This window comes from Xylaria bambusicola (genome assembly GCF_022495145.1).
Source record: "Xylaria bambusicola strain CBS 139988 unplaced genomic scaffold F5B22scaffold_37, whole genome shotgun sequence".
NCBI lineage: Eukaryota > Fungi > Ascomycota > Sordariomycetes > Xylariales > Xylariaceae > Xylaria > Xylaria bambusicola.
In genome coordinates this window covers 272,985-291,264 of record NW_025953590.1, presented here as the reverse complement: position 1 = coordinate 291,264, position 18,280 = coordinate 272,985, and the positions used below count along the sequence as shown (strand labels likewise).

Genomic DNA, 18,280 nt, shown 5'->3' with positions numbered 1-18,280 from the left:
CGGTGTCAAACTCTACGGGCTAATTCTCTATCGACGCCTATGCTGACATGATGAAGCATTCTGCATACTAAACATTTCAATCGGTATGCAGTCTCGATTACTCTTCTCGCAAGTGCCTGGCCGCAGTATGGCGGGTCTGAGGCGCAGGATTCAGCTCTTGTTTGCTCAATTAGGTCATCTAGAGCTTGTCGTTGCTCATGATTCCTTCGTCTATCGTCCTATGTGTCTAGTTACGCGTCTCTACATTCTGAATGACGGCATGAAGGATCACGAGCCATGGTTGTTACCCTTTTTCGAAAGATATGGACGAATCCGTCGTGAGCAGTTGTCAGGTTAAGACCACTCGTCGTTGCCTGAGAAGTCGTTCTGGAAAGTATATAACCACTTAGGGATCACATGTTTATCCCAATGTTTCTTGTGCACCATCAACTTGTATTCAACTCACCACTCAACACTTGCTTTGAAATACACCGCACCAGTTCAGACCAACCGACAACATGTTCATTTCCTCACCCAGCTCTCACCATAACACATCTTTCGAGCCTATGGATGCTTTCCCAAAGATACCTGTCAAACAACGTCAACTCTATTACAACCGTTCATCATACAAGGATTCATCAGATATCATGAAGCAGCCAGTTTGCTTCCCTAACCCACCACGACCACCAACACCTGGACCTCCACGACCCGACCCGCCAATGCCACCTAATCCCCCGACACCAACCCCGCCACCTAGTCCTCAGCAACTTCTATCCTGCAGTATTGGCCGACAGTCATCTATTCTCGCCTCCGAAGCTGAGCCTATTCGATGTCCTTATCCTAACCCACCCCCAAGCCCAGGTCCCCGGCGCCCGGGTCCGGTTCGCCCAAGACCGGACGTGCCAACACCGCCCCCGAGCCCTCGTAGATCTGCCAACCCTTGGATATTGTCTACCATGTCCAGTCTGGTGGACCTTGCTCTGATGTATCTCGTGTTAACCACGTGGAATGCAGATGGAGTCACCGAGGATGCAGGGCTCGCATCAGAGGTTGATGTATGCTCTGAGCGGCACAGCAAGAGTAATCATGGCCCGGAACTCACTGAAGTTCCTCCTGTCATCAAGGTGCACTAGAGACTCCACGTGTTTAGCGTCGCATCGCAATCTTCACATGCAAGGCAGACATATACACAACAAGGACTCAGGGGTGGCAGTGGTTACTAATACATTCACGACAGCGCTCAGCGAAGACGGCCTGATTGTCCCAAACACCATCATCCCTCTGGCGCTTAGCTAGGAAGCTCAAAAACTCCATTAGCGATTGGGAGCATCATACTACTCCCTTGACATTATTGACGGCCTTTAAGGGTGTCTGTCTGAGTGCGACCCTGGTCGGTAGGGCTGACTGTTAAACCCTGCGCCTTCGCCGATTGGATGGTCCCCTTCGGAAGGAGCTTTAGGAAGGAATTCCCGGGGATAATCAGCCTACCAAGGCCCAATTCCAACAACCTTATTCGTCACAACCATTATTTCAATTCAACAACACACCGATGCAAGGCGGAGCCTTCACCTTGAGCTGCTTTCTCTGTTTTCTCATTCGCTGTTTCGTCTCAGTTTTCAATTTCCTTTGACTTTCTCGATTCGGAAGTCGTTATCTCCCATTGGCTAAGTAGCATCCTTTCTTTTCTTATTTTTTTCTCGTCCCGGCTATTCGGAGAATATCCGCCGAGCACATCTTCCCTTCGCATCTACCGAACGACTCTCAAAATAGAAACTAGATCTCTCTGTTTTCCTCGCGGATTCACGCACATTGCATTAGATGAGACTGGGTGGGATTCATATCGGATTAGACTAGGCGTTCGTGTTCACATGCTTTTTCTGGGTACACTAGGAGTTTGTTTGTTTGTCTTTTCCATTCCCCTTTTCTGTGCGGTGATAGACGGGTCTTGGAGCATACGCGGCGGCGTTTCATTGTCGAAGGTTACTACCGAAACTCACTATCATTTTATGTACCAATATGTCTACCTTCCTTTATCTACCTAAAGATTTATCAGTCAGCTTCTTTCATATATGAATTATGGCCAAGTGTGCTAGGCTGATGTCATCGTGGCTGCGATCATTGATTTTCATAAACCCCAACCCGGAATGGCGTTTTCCCTCTCCCTCTCCCTCTCTTCACTAACAACATATCATGAATTCTAATGCAGAAGGTCTCCATGGATATTTCATTATGCGGTTTCATATATATATTCAACATCTATGAGCTTCATCCGGCGCTCTCAGGATACAATCCCACCCCATCCTACGGTACCGACAGAAGGGCAACCCCATATCAAGATGGAACGGCGTACAACGATGTTGTGTAGCCCAACCTAGAGATCCTATAAAAACATGCAAAAGGACCACGCTGCATGGACTGTCCCACAGACGATCCGAGCATAACGTCCCCATAAATGATTGACTCAGCCGTGGGGGCCAGTGAGCTTCTTCTTCTTTTCCCCCATCTCTATTTCCGCTTTTATCTTTCCATGTAAAAAGTTCCAAGCAGCCGACCCCAAAGCTTCAGGCCCCCGCATGCGATGCTCCACTGGAGCCGTTACGACGTGGCGTTAATACGACAACCAGACACGCGTGTTGATGAAACAAATCCTTCAGTTTAAGGTTTTCGCTTGGCTGACAGGAGAGACGAGGACATGTGAGAGAAACTGAGCGAGACTTCTAGGTGGATTCAAGATGACACGTGGTCCCCGCTTACATTGTAGATGAAGCCGGACTTCCGTACCTTGCTCGTGCGCGCCAAGTGTGAGTAGGGATTAATAAGGTCCATATTTTGCGCCGTTTTCCAATTTAGAATCGCTTCTGTTAATACTTGTTGAGCGGATCGGTTGCAGGTGGTTAGGCAATCTTGCTTCACCCCCTAGAAATGAGGCTGCCTAACTCTCCCCTCCACACGACAAGCCAGATAGAGGCACCATTCGGTGAGCCAATTTTTAGTATAACTTGAAGCTCACACTGGGGCCCCTCAGCCGCACAGGTCCTTTCCAATGCCGGCCGTACATTGTATGAAAGTAGTAATTTAAGTCCTTCAACTTACTAGACTTTGCCCGGCCTGTCCGCCTTATTTTTTGGGGATACTCCACAAGCTGTTGTTTCGAAGCAAGTCGACGAGGTCTATTTCGACGGCCAAAATACTATTAGTCCTGCTCGTTTTCTATATTTATGACGAGAAGAACGGGGTCGGACGGGGTCAGACGGGGTATTGAGTGGTTGTGTCTTCGTCAACTTGGGTATGACTCCGACGGGCAGTTCGAGGTTTGCCGCGATTTTTAGGTGTTACACGTGCAACCTCTGCCAGCTGAATATGCAGTTCGCCTTACACTTCGGCCGTACGAAGGACCATTGCAGGCTATTCATGATCTTTCAAGACAAGCAGGCAATATTGGGCAATATTGGAAAGTGAGGTTATACAGACTTCGCTTCTTGAAACAGACCCCAGAGACCTAGGCGGTCTGGGCTGGCAGACCAGTTGTATATAGAGTCAAGTCAAGCCACCAACAGCCAAGAAGGAGTTGGTTGGTCAAGGACTTATGCAGCCCTAGCTGATCATTGTAATCTGAATTGCCTAGATTCCAAGCCCAGTATTACTGCCTTTGTTATACCTAAGGATAGACAGATGCGACAACTAGGTCTTCCCCCTCCCCCATTCAGCCACATGATGGAGAAACGACAACATTCTACAACTTTCTATAGCTATTTCAATCTAACTGTGAAGTCCAGTATATGAACTGACTGTTTCATATAAATGCCTTGTCACGCGTAAGCAGTTACATCTATAAAGCCGGGTAGAGCATTGAGTATCATAAGATCCTGTTGGTCGGTAGATTCGGTAAAACCGGGAGGATTGAGAGTAATGGACCGAATCAAGTATTATGTTCCTTGCTTCACGCTTTGGTCCGGTGTGCCCCTCTATATTTAAAATCGGGAGACAGTTATTCATGCAGATTCATTTCGTACCTTGCTCGGAGTGCGTTGTGCTTCATCTCCAAATATACGATATACTTCTTTCAGTGAAGGAAAAGGTGGACACTTGTTATTATTATGGCAGAATAAAGCTGAAACTCTCTCATCTGACGACAGGCTGATCTGGCCACGCATTCTTATCCTGTTTCAGTCCGGACTGCTATATACAGTAACGTCACTGTGAATACCTTCGCTTGTGAACCTTCCTGGCTACATATAATAGCTTGTACATACTATATAGCCTTTGATCGGTGTTGTATATCGGAAATAAGGTGATGTGTAATTCCACTGTGTTGTGAACCAGGGCTTAAGGATAGAAACAGGATATATATAGTCGAAAAGGGCTTGAATTCTTTCATTCGTGGCCTTCTGGACGTCGTGTAACATCATACTCTTCCTATATATATCCTATTTTGTTCATGACACGCGGCGCTTCGTTGCTTCATAATAAAAATTAATCGATTAGCCTCTAGGTGTCATAGGCAGTTTCTTGTCATAGTTGGAATTCATTGTGTTGCACTTTACACCACGAGGTTCCCTAGTTAGACCTCCCAGTGAGTGGAGGTTCGTGAATTTAAAGTTATAATATAAAGTTTTGTTGTATTGCCTAGGGAAGACCACGTAGTAATCTATCACGACGCTTAGAACATCACAAAGTGGTACAATACGGAGATGCTTAAGGGCTTCAGTGACCAAAAATACAACTCAACTTCTTTCAGCTTTAAATATCTCGAGTCAATTAGTTAAGTTTGAAACCTAATTGAAAGGTAGGTGTCTTTAAAATCTGTTTACGGTGAGCCCACACGTGTATTAGCTCAACCTCCGTTCGATAGGCCTTAGAATGAAGAAGGCTACACATCTGCTGGAGAATTGGAACAAGAAAATACCTCTATAGATGAGATATAGCTATTGATGGCGGATTACACGCGTATGGCCAAACATGCAGCTCTCCTACTGCTACGGCGCATGTCCTGCAAAAGACCACTCGATAAGATATACAACCTCGTATTGAAAAGTGAGGTTTTACAGACGTACCAGAGTTTGAAGATACAGCAAAGGCTGTACCTATTTTATATAGTATCCATCCAACCAGCAGGGCCAAGAAGGAATCTGGTGGCCGAGGATCATAACAGCCCAGGCAGATTGTTCGACCATGAACAGCCTCAATTCGAAGCTTTGATTTGCTGTATTTCTATACGGTGGTTGTAAACTTAAACTCATCAGATGTCAACTATGCATAATTTTAATATAAGTTAAACTTTAAACAGCTGAACCATCAGTTATTAAATGTTATAACCTTTATTATAGAGGTCACTGCTAAGAACTTACAGTATAAATGGTCGCATAAAGAGATATAGTTGTTGAGTAAGACGTACATATTATCTGGCTAAAGAAACATTTGTGATAAACAGGTATCTCCCTCTGGTCCTGTACGAATGACGCTGTAATAACACTGGTTGTTACTGATTATCGTCAGTATCGATATTGTCAAATTCAATATTTATAACCATTAACAGGATGACTCGGAAAATCCCTCGGATTGCCATATAGCAATTCTCTTGTTCCAGTCGACTTTAGAATCAGATATGAAAAGCCAATCTATACAGCCGACATCAGCCAAGATCTCTCCTATAACTAGATATAGCTTCCAAATGGCTATACTGGTATTCCGAGCAATACCTCAAACAACCTCATTAAGGATCAAGCTGTGAATCATTGCATACCACGTAATTATCAGCTCGAAAGCAAACTAATTCTATACTAGTAGACTAGAGCCTAAGGACATTCTCGCACCTAACATAGTTCGCCGCCGTCAGTCATGGCAAATTAGATATGTAGCCACTTAGTGTTATAGTTCCATCTTAGTTTGCCACGTTCTTAGAATTAGGCTATGAAAACTCTATTTCACATGTTTAATACTAGTACACGAATCGTACGTGGTAAATGCATTACTAGACAGGTGTCGACTCGCCGAAAGCGAAGCGTTGCGAGGAATCGAAACCCACAATTGGGTATCTCGCCCGACTCTCTTTCCTTTCGGAGCGCACATTCCACAATCTTCAATATCACAAGTTCCTGATTCGTGCCTCATCCACCGTGTTGGTGCAGTTAGTAAGGCTTACTCGCGAAAAGTCAATAGTTGAGACTAAGTCGGGCTAAGCGACGTGGAATACAAGTATTATGCGTGGTAAGAGTCTGATAAGCACCTAAGTACCTATCTTGGGTAAACCTGATAAGGAATACTGAGGATGAGCACAGCAATCAGATCATGAAGTACTTGTCCGTTTAACAACAATAACTGCACACATAGATAAGTTAAAATTGAGGTAGCGATGATAAGTCAATGCGAACCGGTGATATAGAGGCCAAAGCAAACGTATTAAAAAAGCGAAATGAGTATAGGTAGCATGGAAGACTCGTGGCCGCCCCACCATATCTCCATCTTCATGGTCGGTAGGTGCCGACAATGGAGAAAGGTGGGCAGCCATCAAGGATTAGGTTTCGAGCGACAGGATTTGAGTCTTTACTTATTCACGTAGTATTGCGAACCGGACCGTCTCTACATGCACATGTAATATACTATGTAGTGTGGAAAGGTGAGAATTGATTCTGTTGAAGTATAAGTTACCTAGTGTGTATTGGTTGGTAGACTTTCATAGTGGGCAGTAATTGCGACAAGCTCGTATTATGGCTGCCATAGATAGGAATTTCTCCAATGCTACGCTGGTGCATGACAGTACATCAAGAGATGACTATTGTAAGCTCTATATCACACAGTTCTAAGGTATCTGATCACCTCGATAACGAATCAACAAGACACAGGTCGCGACTTGATTGTACCTATAGTCATTCTATTGTATCTCTATGAGAAGAGATCTGTATAGCGATGATACAAGTGTTCTGGCGCGAGGAAAAGTGATTAGAACAAGCGCTATTTCATTGGCGCTACTACTATACTCTATGTATTCACTTTTTCTCGGGCTTTGGAGACAAGTGGTGAGGTGGTCTCGGCTAACCTACCGTGACTAGCGCACTCCATCGCGGTTTATCTAATGTGCAATGGAGTCGATGACCGCTTTATCCCCTCTTGTCACATCCGCATCATCCGTGCCTTATCTCGTGGTACCTCTGGTGTCATCGTCTTCGACATGGCAGCACCACACAACCTGCAGTGTAATGTTTACCAGTCTATGCTATAGCACATGTATCACGCCAGAAGGTTTCTCTCTTCGCGGTATCTATCAAGTTCGTAGGGTGTCCACACCGAGCTGGGAGGTCTCAGCCACTTTTAGGTCACAGTGGCACACTGTTGTATTGAGGAATAGGTAGTCAGGGGGTTTATAGCTACCTGAGACGGGGGCTAGGCAAAAGAGGTTGAACCCTGGCATCTGTCAGAGAGTAACTACATATCTTGTACGAGGAAGCATAACCAATCCCCCCCGGCTTCAGCAAATTGGGCGTCGTTGTACCGTTGTGGCTGCTTTGATAGGTAATCAAGCCTACAGCAGGACCCAAAAAACAGCTCTCGTCGTTTAAAGGACATTGAATTGCTGGTCCAGCCGTTGCGATAGTTGTACGACCACTGACACGTTTTTCGTTGGTTTGTCGGAGAGAGCGACATGTAGTGTAAATTACCTCGCGGATATCTAGCTCTTCAGCGTGGTCTAGATACTCCCTTGCTGCCAACTTTCATGACTCAGGTCCAGGTGCCCTCAGCTCGCTCTCCACGCAGAAAAACACTATTGACTGAGTGCAGAGGGCTGGATGCCTTGTCCGTATCAATGTACCGAATAATGATGGATGTACTGTACATCTGGCCACCGCAAGCCACCGCTCTAGCGCGTCGTGCCAAGTTCGACGCCAACCGCTCTAGCTGACCTTCAATACGAGGTAGTGTACATGTATCCTAGTGAGTGAACGTGCCGATCCGACGCTATGATCTGGTTGGACGTGGAAGTACTCCCGTTGCACTACGGAATATTATTCACGCTGGGTGTGCACAACCTGCTCGGCTTCTCGAGCGCGTACCTGAGAGCGCTGGAACGGGTGGCTTGGCAAACCGTTGCCGCGCGATGCCGACTCTGTGTGGACACGATATTCAGCATGTTTGGGCAGCAATTGTTGAGAAAACCACTGCTGGAAGAAGGAGAAGATGTTCCCGTTGCTTGAATGTGGAAGGGTAGCTGAAGATGGCAGTGAGTTGGTAACCCACAACTCCTTCTAGGATGATGCGATCGCTGGAAACACTATCTACGTGTTAGCCAACAACTACAGTAGTCTGCTTCGTAGCGTATGCAGATAGATCAAGTAGGTAACAGCATCCCTACCAATATCCTTGCAATGAGTGATTACCAGTGATGCCCCAGTACTGCCCTCTTCGGCTAGTTAGAGGATCATGTCACAAGTCTCGATTTCGATCTATGACATAGCCTCCCCGCCTCGCCTGGTCCAGATAGGTCCAGGGTACAGTCTAAGTACTTGTAGGGAGTCCAGCTGGTGCGAAGGCCATTGATCGCCTAGATCCCTGTCAGCCGAAGCAGAGCTGGGCTCATAGGGGAAAGAAAAAGTTAGCGAAGCCAGGCCAGGCCAGGCCATGCCATTGCGACCTGTGCTACTGCGTCTAGTCTTTCGTTGAGCTTTTCCTGTGTCTTCAGCGTTGCTTGCGAACTACTTCTTATATTGTTGCTGCCGCTGAGAAGATACGGCTTTCTCTCGACACTTCATCACACACTAGTCTCCTCGATTGCTTTCATACGGAGCCGCCATCATTCAAGGTCATCAACCTTCAATCCTTGTATTAATCAGACGATATATCCCCCCCATTGACCCAGTTGAACGATATTCTACGCCACCTCCCCACGGTCAAAAAGCATAACCAACAGCGCAATGGAACAAGACTTAGGCGGCAAGGGCCAGCCGGCAGCTTCTATCATATCCATGAACAACGAAACACCTCTACGACCGGGCACACCCAACACAGATAGAAATCCCTTTGGAGATGATCGTCTCTCAACCCAGCAACCAACTGGTGCCAATCCTTTCTCATCACCTTCTATCTCCCGTCCCGCCTCAAGCTTTGGCAGCTCTAGTGCCCTTGGTAGCCAACCAAGAGGCCAGCGCTATTTCCACTCGCGAAGAGTGAAGAAGGACGAAGTCGAGAAGCCATGGTTGGATAAGGCGGATCCCAAAGAGAAATGGGTTACTATCTTGCCCATTCTCGGTATATTTGTGGGATTGGCGATTTCAGGCATTCTTATCTGGGATGGTCTCCGCAGCGTGGTCAAGCACAAGTACTGCCTTGTCCTCGAGGACACCTTCCAGACTTTCAACACCGATGTATGGACTAAAGAAGTCCAAGTCGGCGGCTTTGGGTAAGTTCTACTATGAGGTTCCTGTTGATAACCGTAACAAATCTAACCGAACCCTATAGCAATGGTGAATTCGTACAGACTACTGCTGGTGACGAGAACGTCTACGTTGAGAATGGACATCTCTTCATTAAGCCTACTCTCCAGGACGCATCTCTGGTCAACAAGGATAACGTCATCAACCTCTTGAAGGACGGCAGCTGTACCTCGAAGGCTTGGTCTGACTGTGTTGCTGCAACCAACACAACTGCCGGCAACTCGACCATCGTACCACCCACTCGATCAGGCCGCATCAACACCAAGAAGGGCGCCACTATTAAATACGGTCGCGTCGAGGTCACTGCTAAGCTTCCCGAGGGTGATTGGCTCTGGCCCGCTATCTGGATGTTGCCTGTTGATGAAACCTACGGACCTTGGCCTCTTAGTGGAGAGATTGATATCATGGAGAGCCGTGGAAACAACCGCTCATATGGTCAAGGAGGTAACAACATCGTGTCGTCCGCTCTGCACTGGGGTCCTGATGTCGCCAATGTAAGTTAGACTTCTGATCCTCAATACTGCTAAATGCTTTGTATGCTGACTTCAATAACCAGGATGCATGGTGGCGAACCAATGTCAAGCGAGAGGCTCTACACACTACATACTCGGCTGGCTTCAACACCTTCGGACTTGAATGGTCTCAGAAGTACCTCTTCACCTACGTCAACTCTCGCCTCCTTCAGGTCTTGTACACCAACTTCAACGAGCCTCTCTGGGAACGGGGTAACTTCCCTGCTGCTAACAGCAACGGCACCCGACTTGAGGATGTTTGGTCGCAGACTGGACGCTACAACACTCCCTTCGACCAGAAGTTCTACCTAATCCTCAATGTCGCTGTCGGAGGCACCAATGGATGGTTCGAGGATTCCAAGAGCAACAAGCCTTGGCTCGACGGCAGTGCCAATGCTAAGAAGGACTTTTGGAATGCCCAGGACAGCTGGCTCCCCACCTGGAAGAACCCTGCCTTGGAAGTCAAGAAGGTCGCCATGTGGCAGCAGTGCGACGGCAACGAAGAGTTGTAAAAAAAATATTAGACGACTTTACCTACTACTGATGTCAGGGATTTGGGTTGGGTCACATTGGCGTTTCTTTGATTTACGATATCACATGGGAGTAATGGTTTGAGGCGAATAGATGGTCTATTGCTTATTGAGGAGTCCTTGGTTATCACATAAATCTTAGTATATAATGTTTGGACATGTTTGGGTCAGGTTCATATCTGAAACATGTTTTTGAGGAGATAGATAGACTACGGCAATATCTGAGACGCAATACATAATGATGTTGATACCCCTGCAATTCGCAGCTTACATTAATCTATTGAGCTCTGTGTTAGCTATTCCATCAAAAGTTTAGTTCAAGCCACTGCCGAGAAGTAAGACCACAGTCTGGTGTCTTATTACAGAACTAGTGGTGAAAGCTGAGAAGTCACGAATTTAGACGCGCAAGGGAGTGAAAAAGGAGGAAAGCCCAATGCCCAAAGCCCAAAGATCTCATTAGAACAGGTAGTTCCACCGAGGATTATTGGCAGTTTATTGCGAAGGCGTCAGCTATCTTTTAATCGAGGTGTGCTGAGTCTAGCCTCGTAGCGAGGGAGAGGGGTAGGAAATAAAAATAATAAAAAATTAACACGTAGCTGAGCTAACGGTCTGAAACGCCCGCACACCTCGTATCAACAGCTCCAAGCAATACCTAGAGCATACTATACTAGGACTTCCTTGGTTGCGTACACAAACCTAGTGTCAAATACAACAGATTTCGCAAGCCAACAAACATGCTTAAGAGGCGTAATAAGCGTCAACAAAGAACATGTGTGACGAATAGGCGTTGAAATGGCTTCGACGAGTGAGCGAGCTTCCCGCAGAATAAGACGCCTACAGCTTACATCAGATATCTAGTGTACAATACCCTGTAAACATCCAATAAACCACCACCCTTGGCTATACCACGTAGATCCGCACCAGGGTGGCCTTGCTACATAAGCCTCAAACGACCGCTCTCATTGACTACACACCTTATCTATCAGCCGGTGAGGGGTGAGTAGCGATGCTGAATATCGTGACCTGACTGATCATTATTCTAGTGGCAGCTGCTACTACGTGTACGTGTCTATGTTATCTATTCTTCGCTTCCTAGGCGATATAGCTTGTCACTTTCGTTATTGATGGTATTGAGATAGTGTCTTTTTCATATGCTGTCACCTAATCTGACGATCAGTGTGCTCGTTACCGAGATGTGTTGTGCATGTTGTGTACCCGTCATGCTGTACGTACCGGTACGGTCGTGTCAACGGCGCTGATCTTCTTACCAGCTTTATATGATAAGATGATGTCGCTTACCTACCTACCTACCTACCTATGGAGATAACTGAACGGTGAAAGTTCCTCACCCGGCTTATCTCAGACTTACCTATCTTACGGCGTTCGAACACTAGTGTAAGAGTAGGTTATCTTTGTGAACCACTGAATTACCATGAGAGATCGAGATTGGTATCAATGAGTTTTCCGTCTTTGGATGTCTTAGCGTCTTGTTGCCTTGGCTAAGGTATCTGTATCCAGCCTGCCTACACGCCGTTCTGTTGTCCGGTTCAAGAGCTTCTCGAATTTAGTTGGGAAAAATCCATGCAGATTACCAATGATCAGAATCGAAGACGTCAAAACTCTATTCATGTCCCCATCGCACTACAACAGCTACCGACAGCGACGGCCTTGTGGACTTTGGCCGTGTCGGTACCGAGCGTCAAAAAACTAGCAGTCGTATACTACTTATGTAAGCATTCGGCGGTTCTCGATTAGCATAGTGGGATTGAATTGAAAAAAAAAAAAAAAAAAAAAAAACCCTATACGCTATGACAATATTGGCCTGGTTTTAAAGACCATTAATGATCTGGCTTCCCCTAGTCTGTTGCACTATGATAGCTCAGCTCTAGCCTACATAGTACACATCTACCTAGTGTCCTGTACACGCTCTCACCAAGAAACTATTGTATCAAAATTTGTAAGCGCCGGCAGCTAATGCGGTTCGCTGGATTTTCTCCGATATGATGCCAAGGCGTTACCCAAGATTGTATACTGCAAAGGTACTGCCGCAGCCTAGACCAGGCCGCCCATTGCACGCCAGGCCAGGCTACCTCCTCGCTTAAAGTATTGAATTCAAAGTAATATTAGTGAACGCCATTAAGCTTGTCATGTCAGTAGGTTAGGTATCTATGGCAGAAGCCATTGGCTTGACCTGGTAGGTAAACACCAATTTGGGTAGCATTTGGCGAGTGTCATGCCACCCACGCCACCTGTGACCTGACAATAGAAGGAAGCTATCGTGGAATCTTCTGTTCATAGTGGGAGACTTTAATATATGTGTCGGGGCTTTGACTGCATGGGGAAGTTTACTTAAAGAGAATCAATAGAGTGCTACCTCTATACACTATATATATAGGTTATCAGCCACTGTCAGGCGTCTCGTGAATAAGGCATGTCGCTTAGAATATAATATTGGGTTGGCATCGCTTGTGAAGATTGTCTAGCTTCAAAGTGCTTCACGGGACCTCCTGTTGCTTTATGAGGTTTCACTATATGCCCTCATGACCCTATACATATAGGTATGCCATCTACTATATCGTTTCATATGTAGATCTTGGAATGTCTCACGATCGGACGGCACGAGATTTCCAGGTGGGTGGTCAGTGACTACGTAGTCATACGGGAGCCCGCAGCGCTTATCTCCGTCACGAGGTAACTTACAGGCCACACATTCTTTTCTCTACCTAGGTATGTTCTTTCTTTCTCCGGGTGTTCTCTCAGGTACGCGACCGATTACCTATTCTTAGACATCTCTGATAGAGAGCTGAAACATTTGCCCCCCCACTCCGAACACACATTTAATGGTAGAACATCCCGCGCCATCCTCCTCCAATGGCACCCAGCCAACGTTTGGTGATTATGTATGTCTATGTAGGTAAGATAGCTGTTACCGATAGGTACACCTACACTAGCGAAAAATACGAGGAGGATGGATAAAGGATCCGTAGACTTCCCCCTCTCAGCTGTCGCTTATCAAACCCTGAACCTTGACTAAGGAGAGAATCTGAATCCGCGAACTCGGTAGGTGAGATCCTGGACTCTGCGCTACTGTACTCACACGAACTCTCGTACCTATAGTAGTAGGTAGTGTCTTGATAAACTGGGAATAAAATGGAGATCAAAAGAGATAAAATAAAAAATAAAAAACAGAAAACAGAAAAACAGGATAAACAAGTAGCTAATTCCTCAACTAGGAGACATTTCTCCTGTAGCTCTGCCACTGCTCCGAATACACAGTAGACTGCGGATAGGGAGGAGCGGCTCGCTCGCCGATGCAGGATTGAATCGTTCGTGATGTAATACTTGCGTCGCAGTATACATGCAACAGCCCTGGAAATATTGTGGTCCAGCCTCTCAGCTGAAGTGGCTAGGTCAGGTAACAAAGAAGTGCTGATACCTACTAGGTGAAATGTCTGTACTATGTAGGCTCGCCTGCCCTAAAAGAGCCACGAAATTAACGATCTATGAAAGCTCTAAACACGTGGAAGAACGGGATTATCAACGCTGAATTAGAACAAGTTGATATGGGCTCCCGACTGAACGGAAATCCCGCCACTATAGATCGTTGGTCCTAGTGATCGATAGCTTTGCTCAGCCAATCTAGATACAGTCTGGGCAGTCTACAGAACAGAACTGCTCATTCTACCCTTTATAGTTAGATATAATATGGATTGTGACTAGATCCTACGAAGTAAAGCTTTCTACCCCCTGCTTTCCTAACCTTGCTTCTCATCACTCTTATCAGAATTTGCGTTGGGTTTACCCCTGTCAGACCCCTGTCAACGATCGAGGTACTGTACTTCGAGACGCGGTTACAATCCTTCTCGGCATCATTACCCTTGCCAAGACTGTATACCTCCAAGCTAGCTCTCGTGGTAGTGTTCACAATATTGTAGTGTATTTGCATATATACAAGTGCAACTGCATTAAGGCAGTATTATGCAGTACGGTGCGTGTATATCCATCCAATGCCCAGGAAGAGTAGAAATAAATTGAAAATAAAACTAGACAAGACAACTTTCATTGGATGCTACGTGTTAGAGACATCAATTTCACTGGGGCTATATTCAGGATGTAGAATACCTATATTACCTTACCGTATCCGGTAGTATAAACAGGCAATCTGCGTGAAAATCTGTGCCTCGGTCGAGCCTCTCAGCACAAACGATCGATATGCACGTCCTCACCTATCTAGAACAGTCTTAAGCCACGCTCCAGAGGTCTCCATATCCATCTGGTGCCGTTCATGGCTGCAGCAGCGCCGACAGCTAATGGCTCTTACCGCTCGCTTATGGCAAGCCTCTCCACCCTTTTCTCCCGCTACTACTAGCCAGATGCTAGTTCTTGGGTGGTAATGTACCCGCGTCGTTCTGGTCAGAATCTGGTCTTTTATCCCTAGAACCTAGAACCGCCTAGCTGTAGTTGCATTTTGACGGGTGAGGCCCAGCTGAGTCGTCGTCCCATTCGACCACTACGTCCAGGCCTTCCCGGCCAACGCTCGTATCAGGTACGACTTTGGTTTTAAGCGGCCCTCCTACCTCGCATCACTCACACTCATTTTCGGTCATTATCACCAGTCTTCTCTTCATCTTGACTGCTTCTGCCCTCCTCACTCACCAACATCAATTCCGACAATCGGGATTCCTGTTGTAGTGGCCGGACTTTCGCTTATCGGCAGGTAGAAAAAGTCAAGGAGACTTGATCAATCCATCATCACTAGTCCTTCGTTGTCTTGCTTCGTAAGTCACTCTGGGAACTGGCCGTCCACGCTCCCTTCTTACTTACGCAATATCAGATATTCTTCGCTCGCTGATAACATCACCGTCGACATCGAGCGGGCTATCTGCCGCTGCTCATCCTTGTCTATACAACTAATTAATCCTAATTAATACATAATCATGGGTTTCTCCAACTACTTCAAGGCCAAGAAGCCTGAGCCTACCAAGCCAGCAAACCAGCCTCAACCAACCGGCGAACCTGTTCTTACTGAGAAGTTTGCTGCTACTGGGTCCGGTCAAAATGATTTCGCTCTCCAGGCCCCGTCGCCAAACTTCGGCTCTTCAAGAGCTTCAGTCACAAGCTCCATGTTCATCGACGACATCAAGCATGAGGTCATGGTCAACTACTTGTATCAGCAACAGTGCTCCCACCTGTGGGTAGCTGATGGTTCTGGAGAGGTGGAGGGTGTTTTGTTGCGCAAGTCTCGAGGAAACTACATGGCTTGCCCTCCTAGATTAGCCGACTCAGCCTTTGCCATGGCTTGTGCTACTCTAAATGTTCAGGTATGTTGATTCACGATGCCTTATCATGATCACTACTGACCCACCATCTTAGTGTGCAATGACTGTCAACTCTCGTGTCATTAAGACCTTCTTGAACTGGTCACCAGATGCCGTTGACGTGCCATTGATGAACGGTCTGCGAGTTCAGATTCTGCCTACCATCGATGATTTGCCCCGGGCGAGGAAACACCAGTTCGCTGCCTTCGTCGCTTCGGAAGCCCTTCTCGTAGTATGGGATGACGATGCGCTTCACCTAGTCCAGCGCGCTCAGGCCATTGAGTCTGAGCTGATGGAGCTCGTCTGGCAGACCGGCGAGGAAGACGAAGAGGAATCAGAGAAGAAGCAGAACATCACGTTCGGCGAAGTCGAGATCGATGAAGAGAGCGGTCAGATCCTGCCTGAGAAGCGTCCTGTTCACATGCAGAACACTTACCTCGTCTCCATTGTCCTCGTCATCATCACTGTCTCACTCGGTGCAGCTGCGCGTCAGCTTGTTATCGAAGTGTCTGTTGACAACAGCTACACTCGTCTCGCTTTGATTGCTCTTGCTCCTGTCCAGATCTTCTTCACCCTGTTCTTTGCTCAAGTCATCGTCGGTTGCTTGGCCCAGATCTTCGGTCCTATTCGCCAGCTTACCATCAACTCCAAGTTCTACTCGGCCAAGCCTCCCACAAGGCTGCAGAGCACCATCCTGCCTCACGTCACTGTGCAGTGCCCTGTCTACAAGGAGGGTCTTGGTGCTGTCATTGTGCCCACAGTTCGATCCTTGAAGCAGGCTATCAGCACTTACGAGCTTCAAGGTGGCTCTGCCAACATCTTCATCAACGATGACGGTCTTCAGCTGATCTCCGAGGAGGAGCGACGTGATCGTATTGAGTTCTATGCTGATCACTCCATCGGCTGGGTTGCTCGTCCCAAGCACGGTGAGAACGGCTTCCTGCGTCGCGGCAAGTTCAAGAAGGCTTCCAACATGAACTTCGCTCTGATGATCTCGTGCAAGGTTGAGGAGAAGCTCGCTCAGTACAACCGTGGACCCGAGTGGTCTCAGGCTGATGAGGCTATCGCTTATGAGAAGGCACTCAAGGAGGCCCTCGAAGAGGATGGACGAGCCTGGGCTGACGGTAACATTCGTGTTGGCGACTACATCCTCATCATCGACTCCGATACCCGTGTTCCCTCTGACTGTCTTCTGGATGCCGTCTCTGAGATGGAGCAGTCTCCTGATGTCGGTATCATGCAGTTCTCATCCGGTGTCATGCAAGTCGTTCACACTTACTTCGAGAATGGTATTACCTTCTTTACCAACCTGATCTACACCGCTATTCGGTACACTGTCGCCAATGGTGACGTTGCTCCCTTCGTCGGCCACAACGCCATCCTTCGGTGGAGTGCTATCCAGCAGGTCTCATACGAGGATGAGGATGGATACGAGAAGTTCTGGTCCGAGTCTCACGTGTCTGAGGATTTCGATATGTCTCTACGTCTCCAGTGCAATGGCTACATCATTCGTCTGGCTGCCTGGGCTGGCGAAGGCTTCAAGGAAGGTGTCTCGCTAACTGTATATGACGAGTTGGCTCGATGGGAGAAGTACGCCTACGGTTGCAACGAGCTCCTGTTCCACCCCATTCGCGTGTGGCTATGGAAGGGTCCTTTCACGCCTCTGTTCCGTCGCTTCCTGTTCTCCAACATTCGCTTCACCTCCAAGATCACCGTCATCTCATACATCGGTACCTACTACGCCATCGGCGCTGCCTGGATTCTTACCTCAGTCAACTACTTCCTGATGGGCTGGTTCAATGGATACCTCGACAAGTACTACGTCGACTCATGGCAAGTCTGGTTCTCCATCATCATCGTCTTCAATGGTCTCGGAAACGTCGCCCTTGCGGTCATGCGCTACCGTGTCGGTGAGCGAGGTCTGCTATACGCTATCTACGAGAACTTCAAGTGGACTTTCCTCCTCGCTATCTTCCTGGGTGGTCTCTCTCTGCACGTCAGCCAGGCTATCCTCGCTCACATGTTTGAGATCAACATGACCTGGGGTGCCACATCCAAGGAGGCCGAGTTCTCCAACTTCTTCATCGAAGTCCCCAAGGTGCTCAAGAGCGTAAGTCAACACCCCTTCTACCCGACTCAGATCATCAGCAGTTGCTAACATATGTTCATAGTTCAAATACTCGATCGCATTCTCCCTCTTCTTCATCGTTGCCATTGTTATCTTGGCCGTTGCACCTTTTGTACCCCTCGACTGGCGCATCACTGACTTCGTGGCTATCCTGCCCATGGCTACCGTGGCGACGAGCCATCTGTTGCTTCCCATCGCCCTCAACCCTGCCCTCATGACCTTCTCATGGTAAACAGTTGTCTGCTTCCCAAGGTCTAATCGTATTAATATTCATGTCCTATCTTATCACATTTATCGATTTGTGGACATGTACACAACACAAAGCAAAAGTCACATATCTACTATATATACTACATCACTGTTAACATGGAGGAGTCCGGGCTTTTTG

General features: G+C 47.2%; 3 protein-coding genes across 3 annotated transcripts; all 3 read left to right on the top strand.

Annotated features, from left to right (window-relative positions):
- Positions 1-185: 185 nt before the first annotated feature.
- F5B22DRAFT_320034 (uncharacterized protein) lies at positions 186-1,670 on the top strand. Its single transcript, XM_047970690.1, has one exon. It carries the CDS (start codon positions 498-500, stop codon positions 1,110-1,112), a length of 615 nt encoding a protein of 204 aa, XP_047828598.1. The 5' UTR covers positions 186-497; the 3' UTR covers positions 1,113-1,670.
- Positions 1,671-8,740: 7,070 nt separating this feature from the next.
- On the top strand, positions 8,741-11,096 carry F5B22DRAFT_319970 (concanavalin A-like lectin/glucanase domain-containing protein). The gene is made up of 3 exons (XM_047970689.1): positions 8,741-9,370; positions 9,430-9,898; positions 9,961-11,096. Exons 1-3 carry the CDS (start codon positions 8,886-8,888, stop codon positions 10,426-10,428), a joined length of 1,422 nt encoding a protein of 473 aa, XP_047828597.1. The 5' UTR covers positions 8,741-8,885; the 3' UTR covers positions 10,429-11,096.
- Positions 11,097-15,383: 4,287 nt separating this feature from the next.
- F5B22DRAFT_648863 (glycosyl transferase family group 2-domain-containing protein) lies at positions 15,384-18,124 on the top strand (the record flags this gene model as incomplete). Its single annotated transcript, XM_047979085.1, has 3 exons — positions 15,384-15,767; positions 15,820-17,874; positions 17,936-18,124. 3 exons carry the CDS (start codon positions 15,384-15,386, stop codon positions 18,122-18,124), a joined length of 2,628 nt encoding a protein of 875 aa, XP_047828596.1.
- Positions 18,125-18,280: the final 156 nt, after the last annotated feature.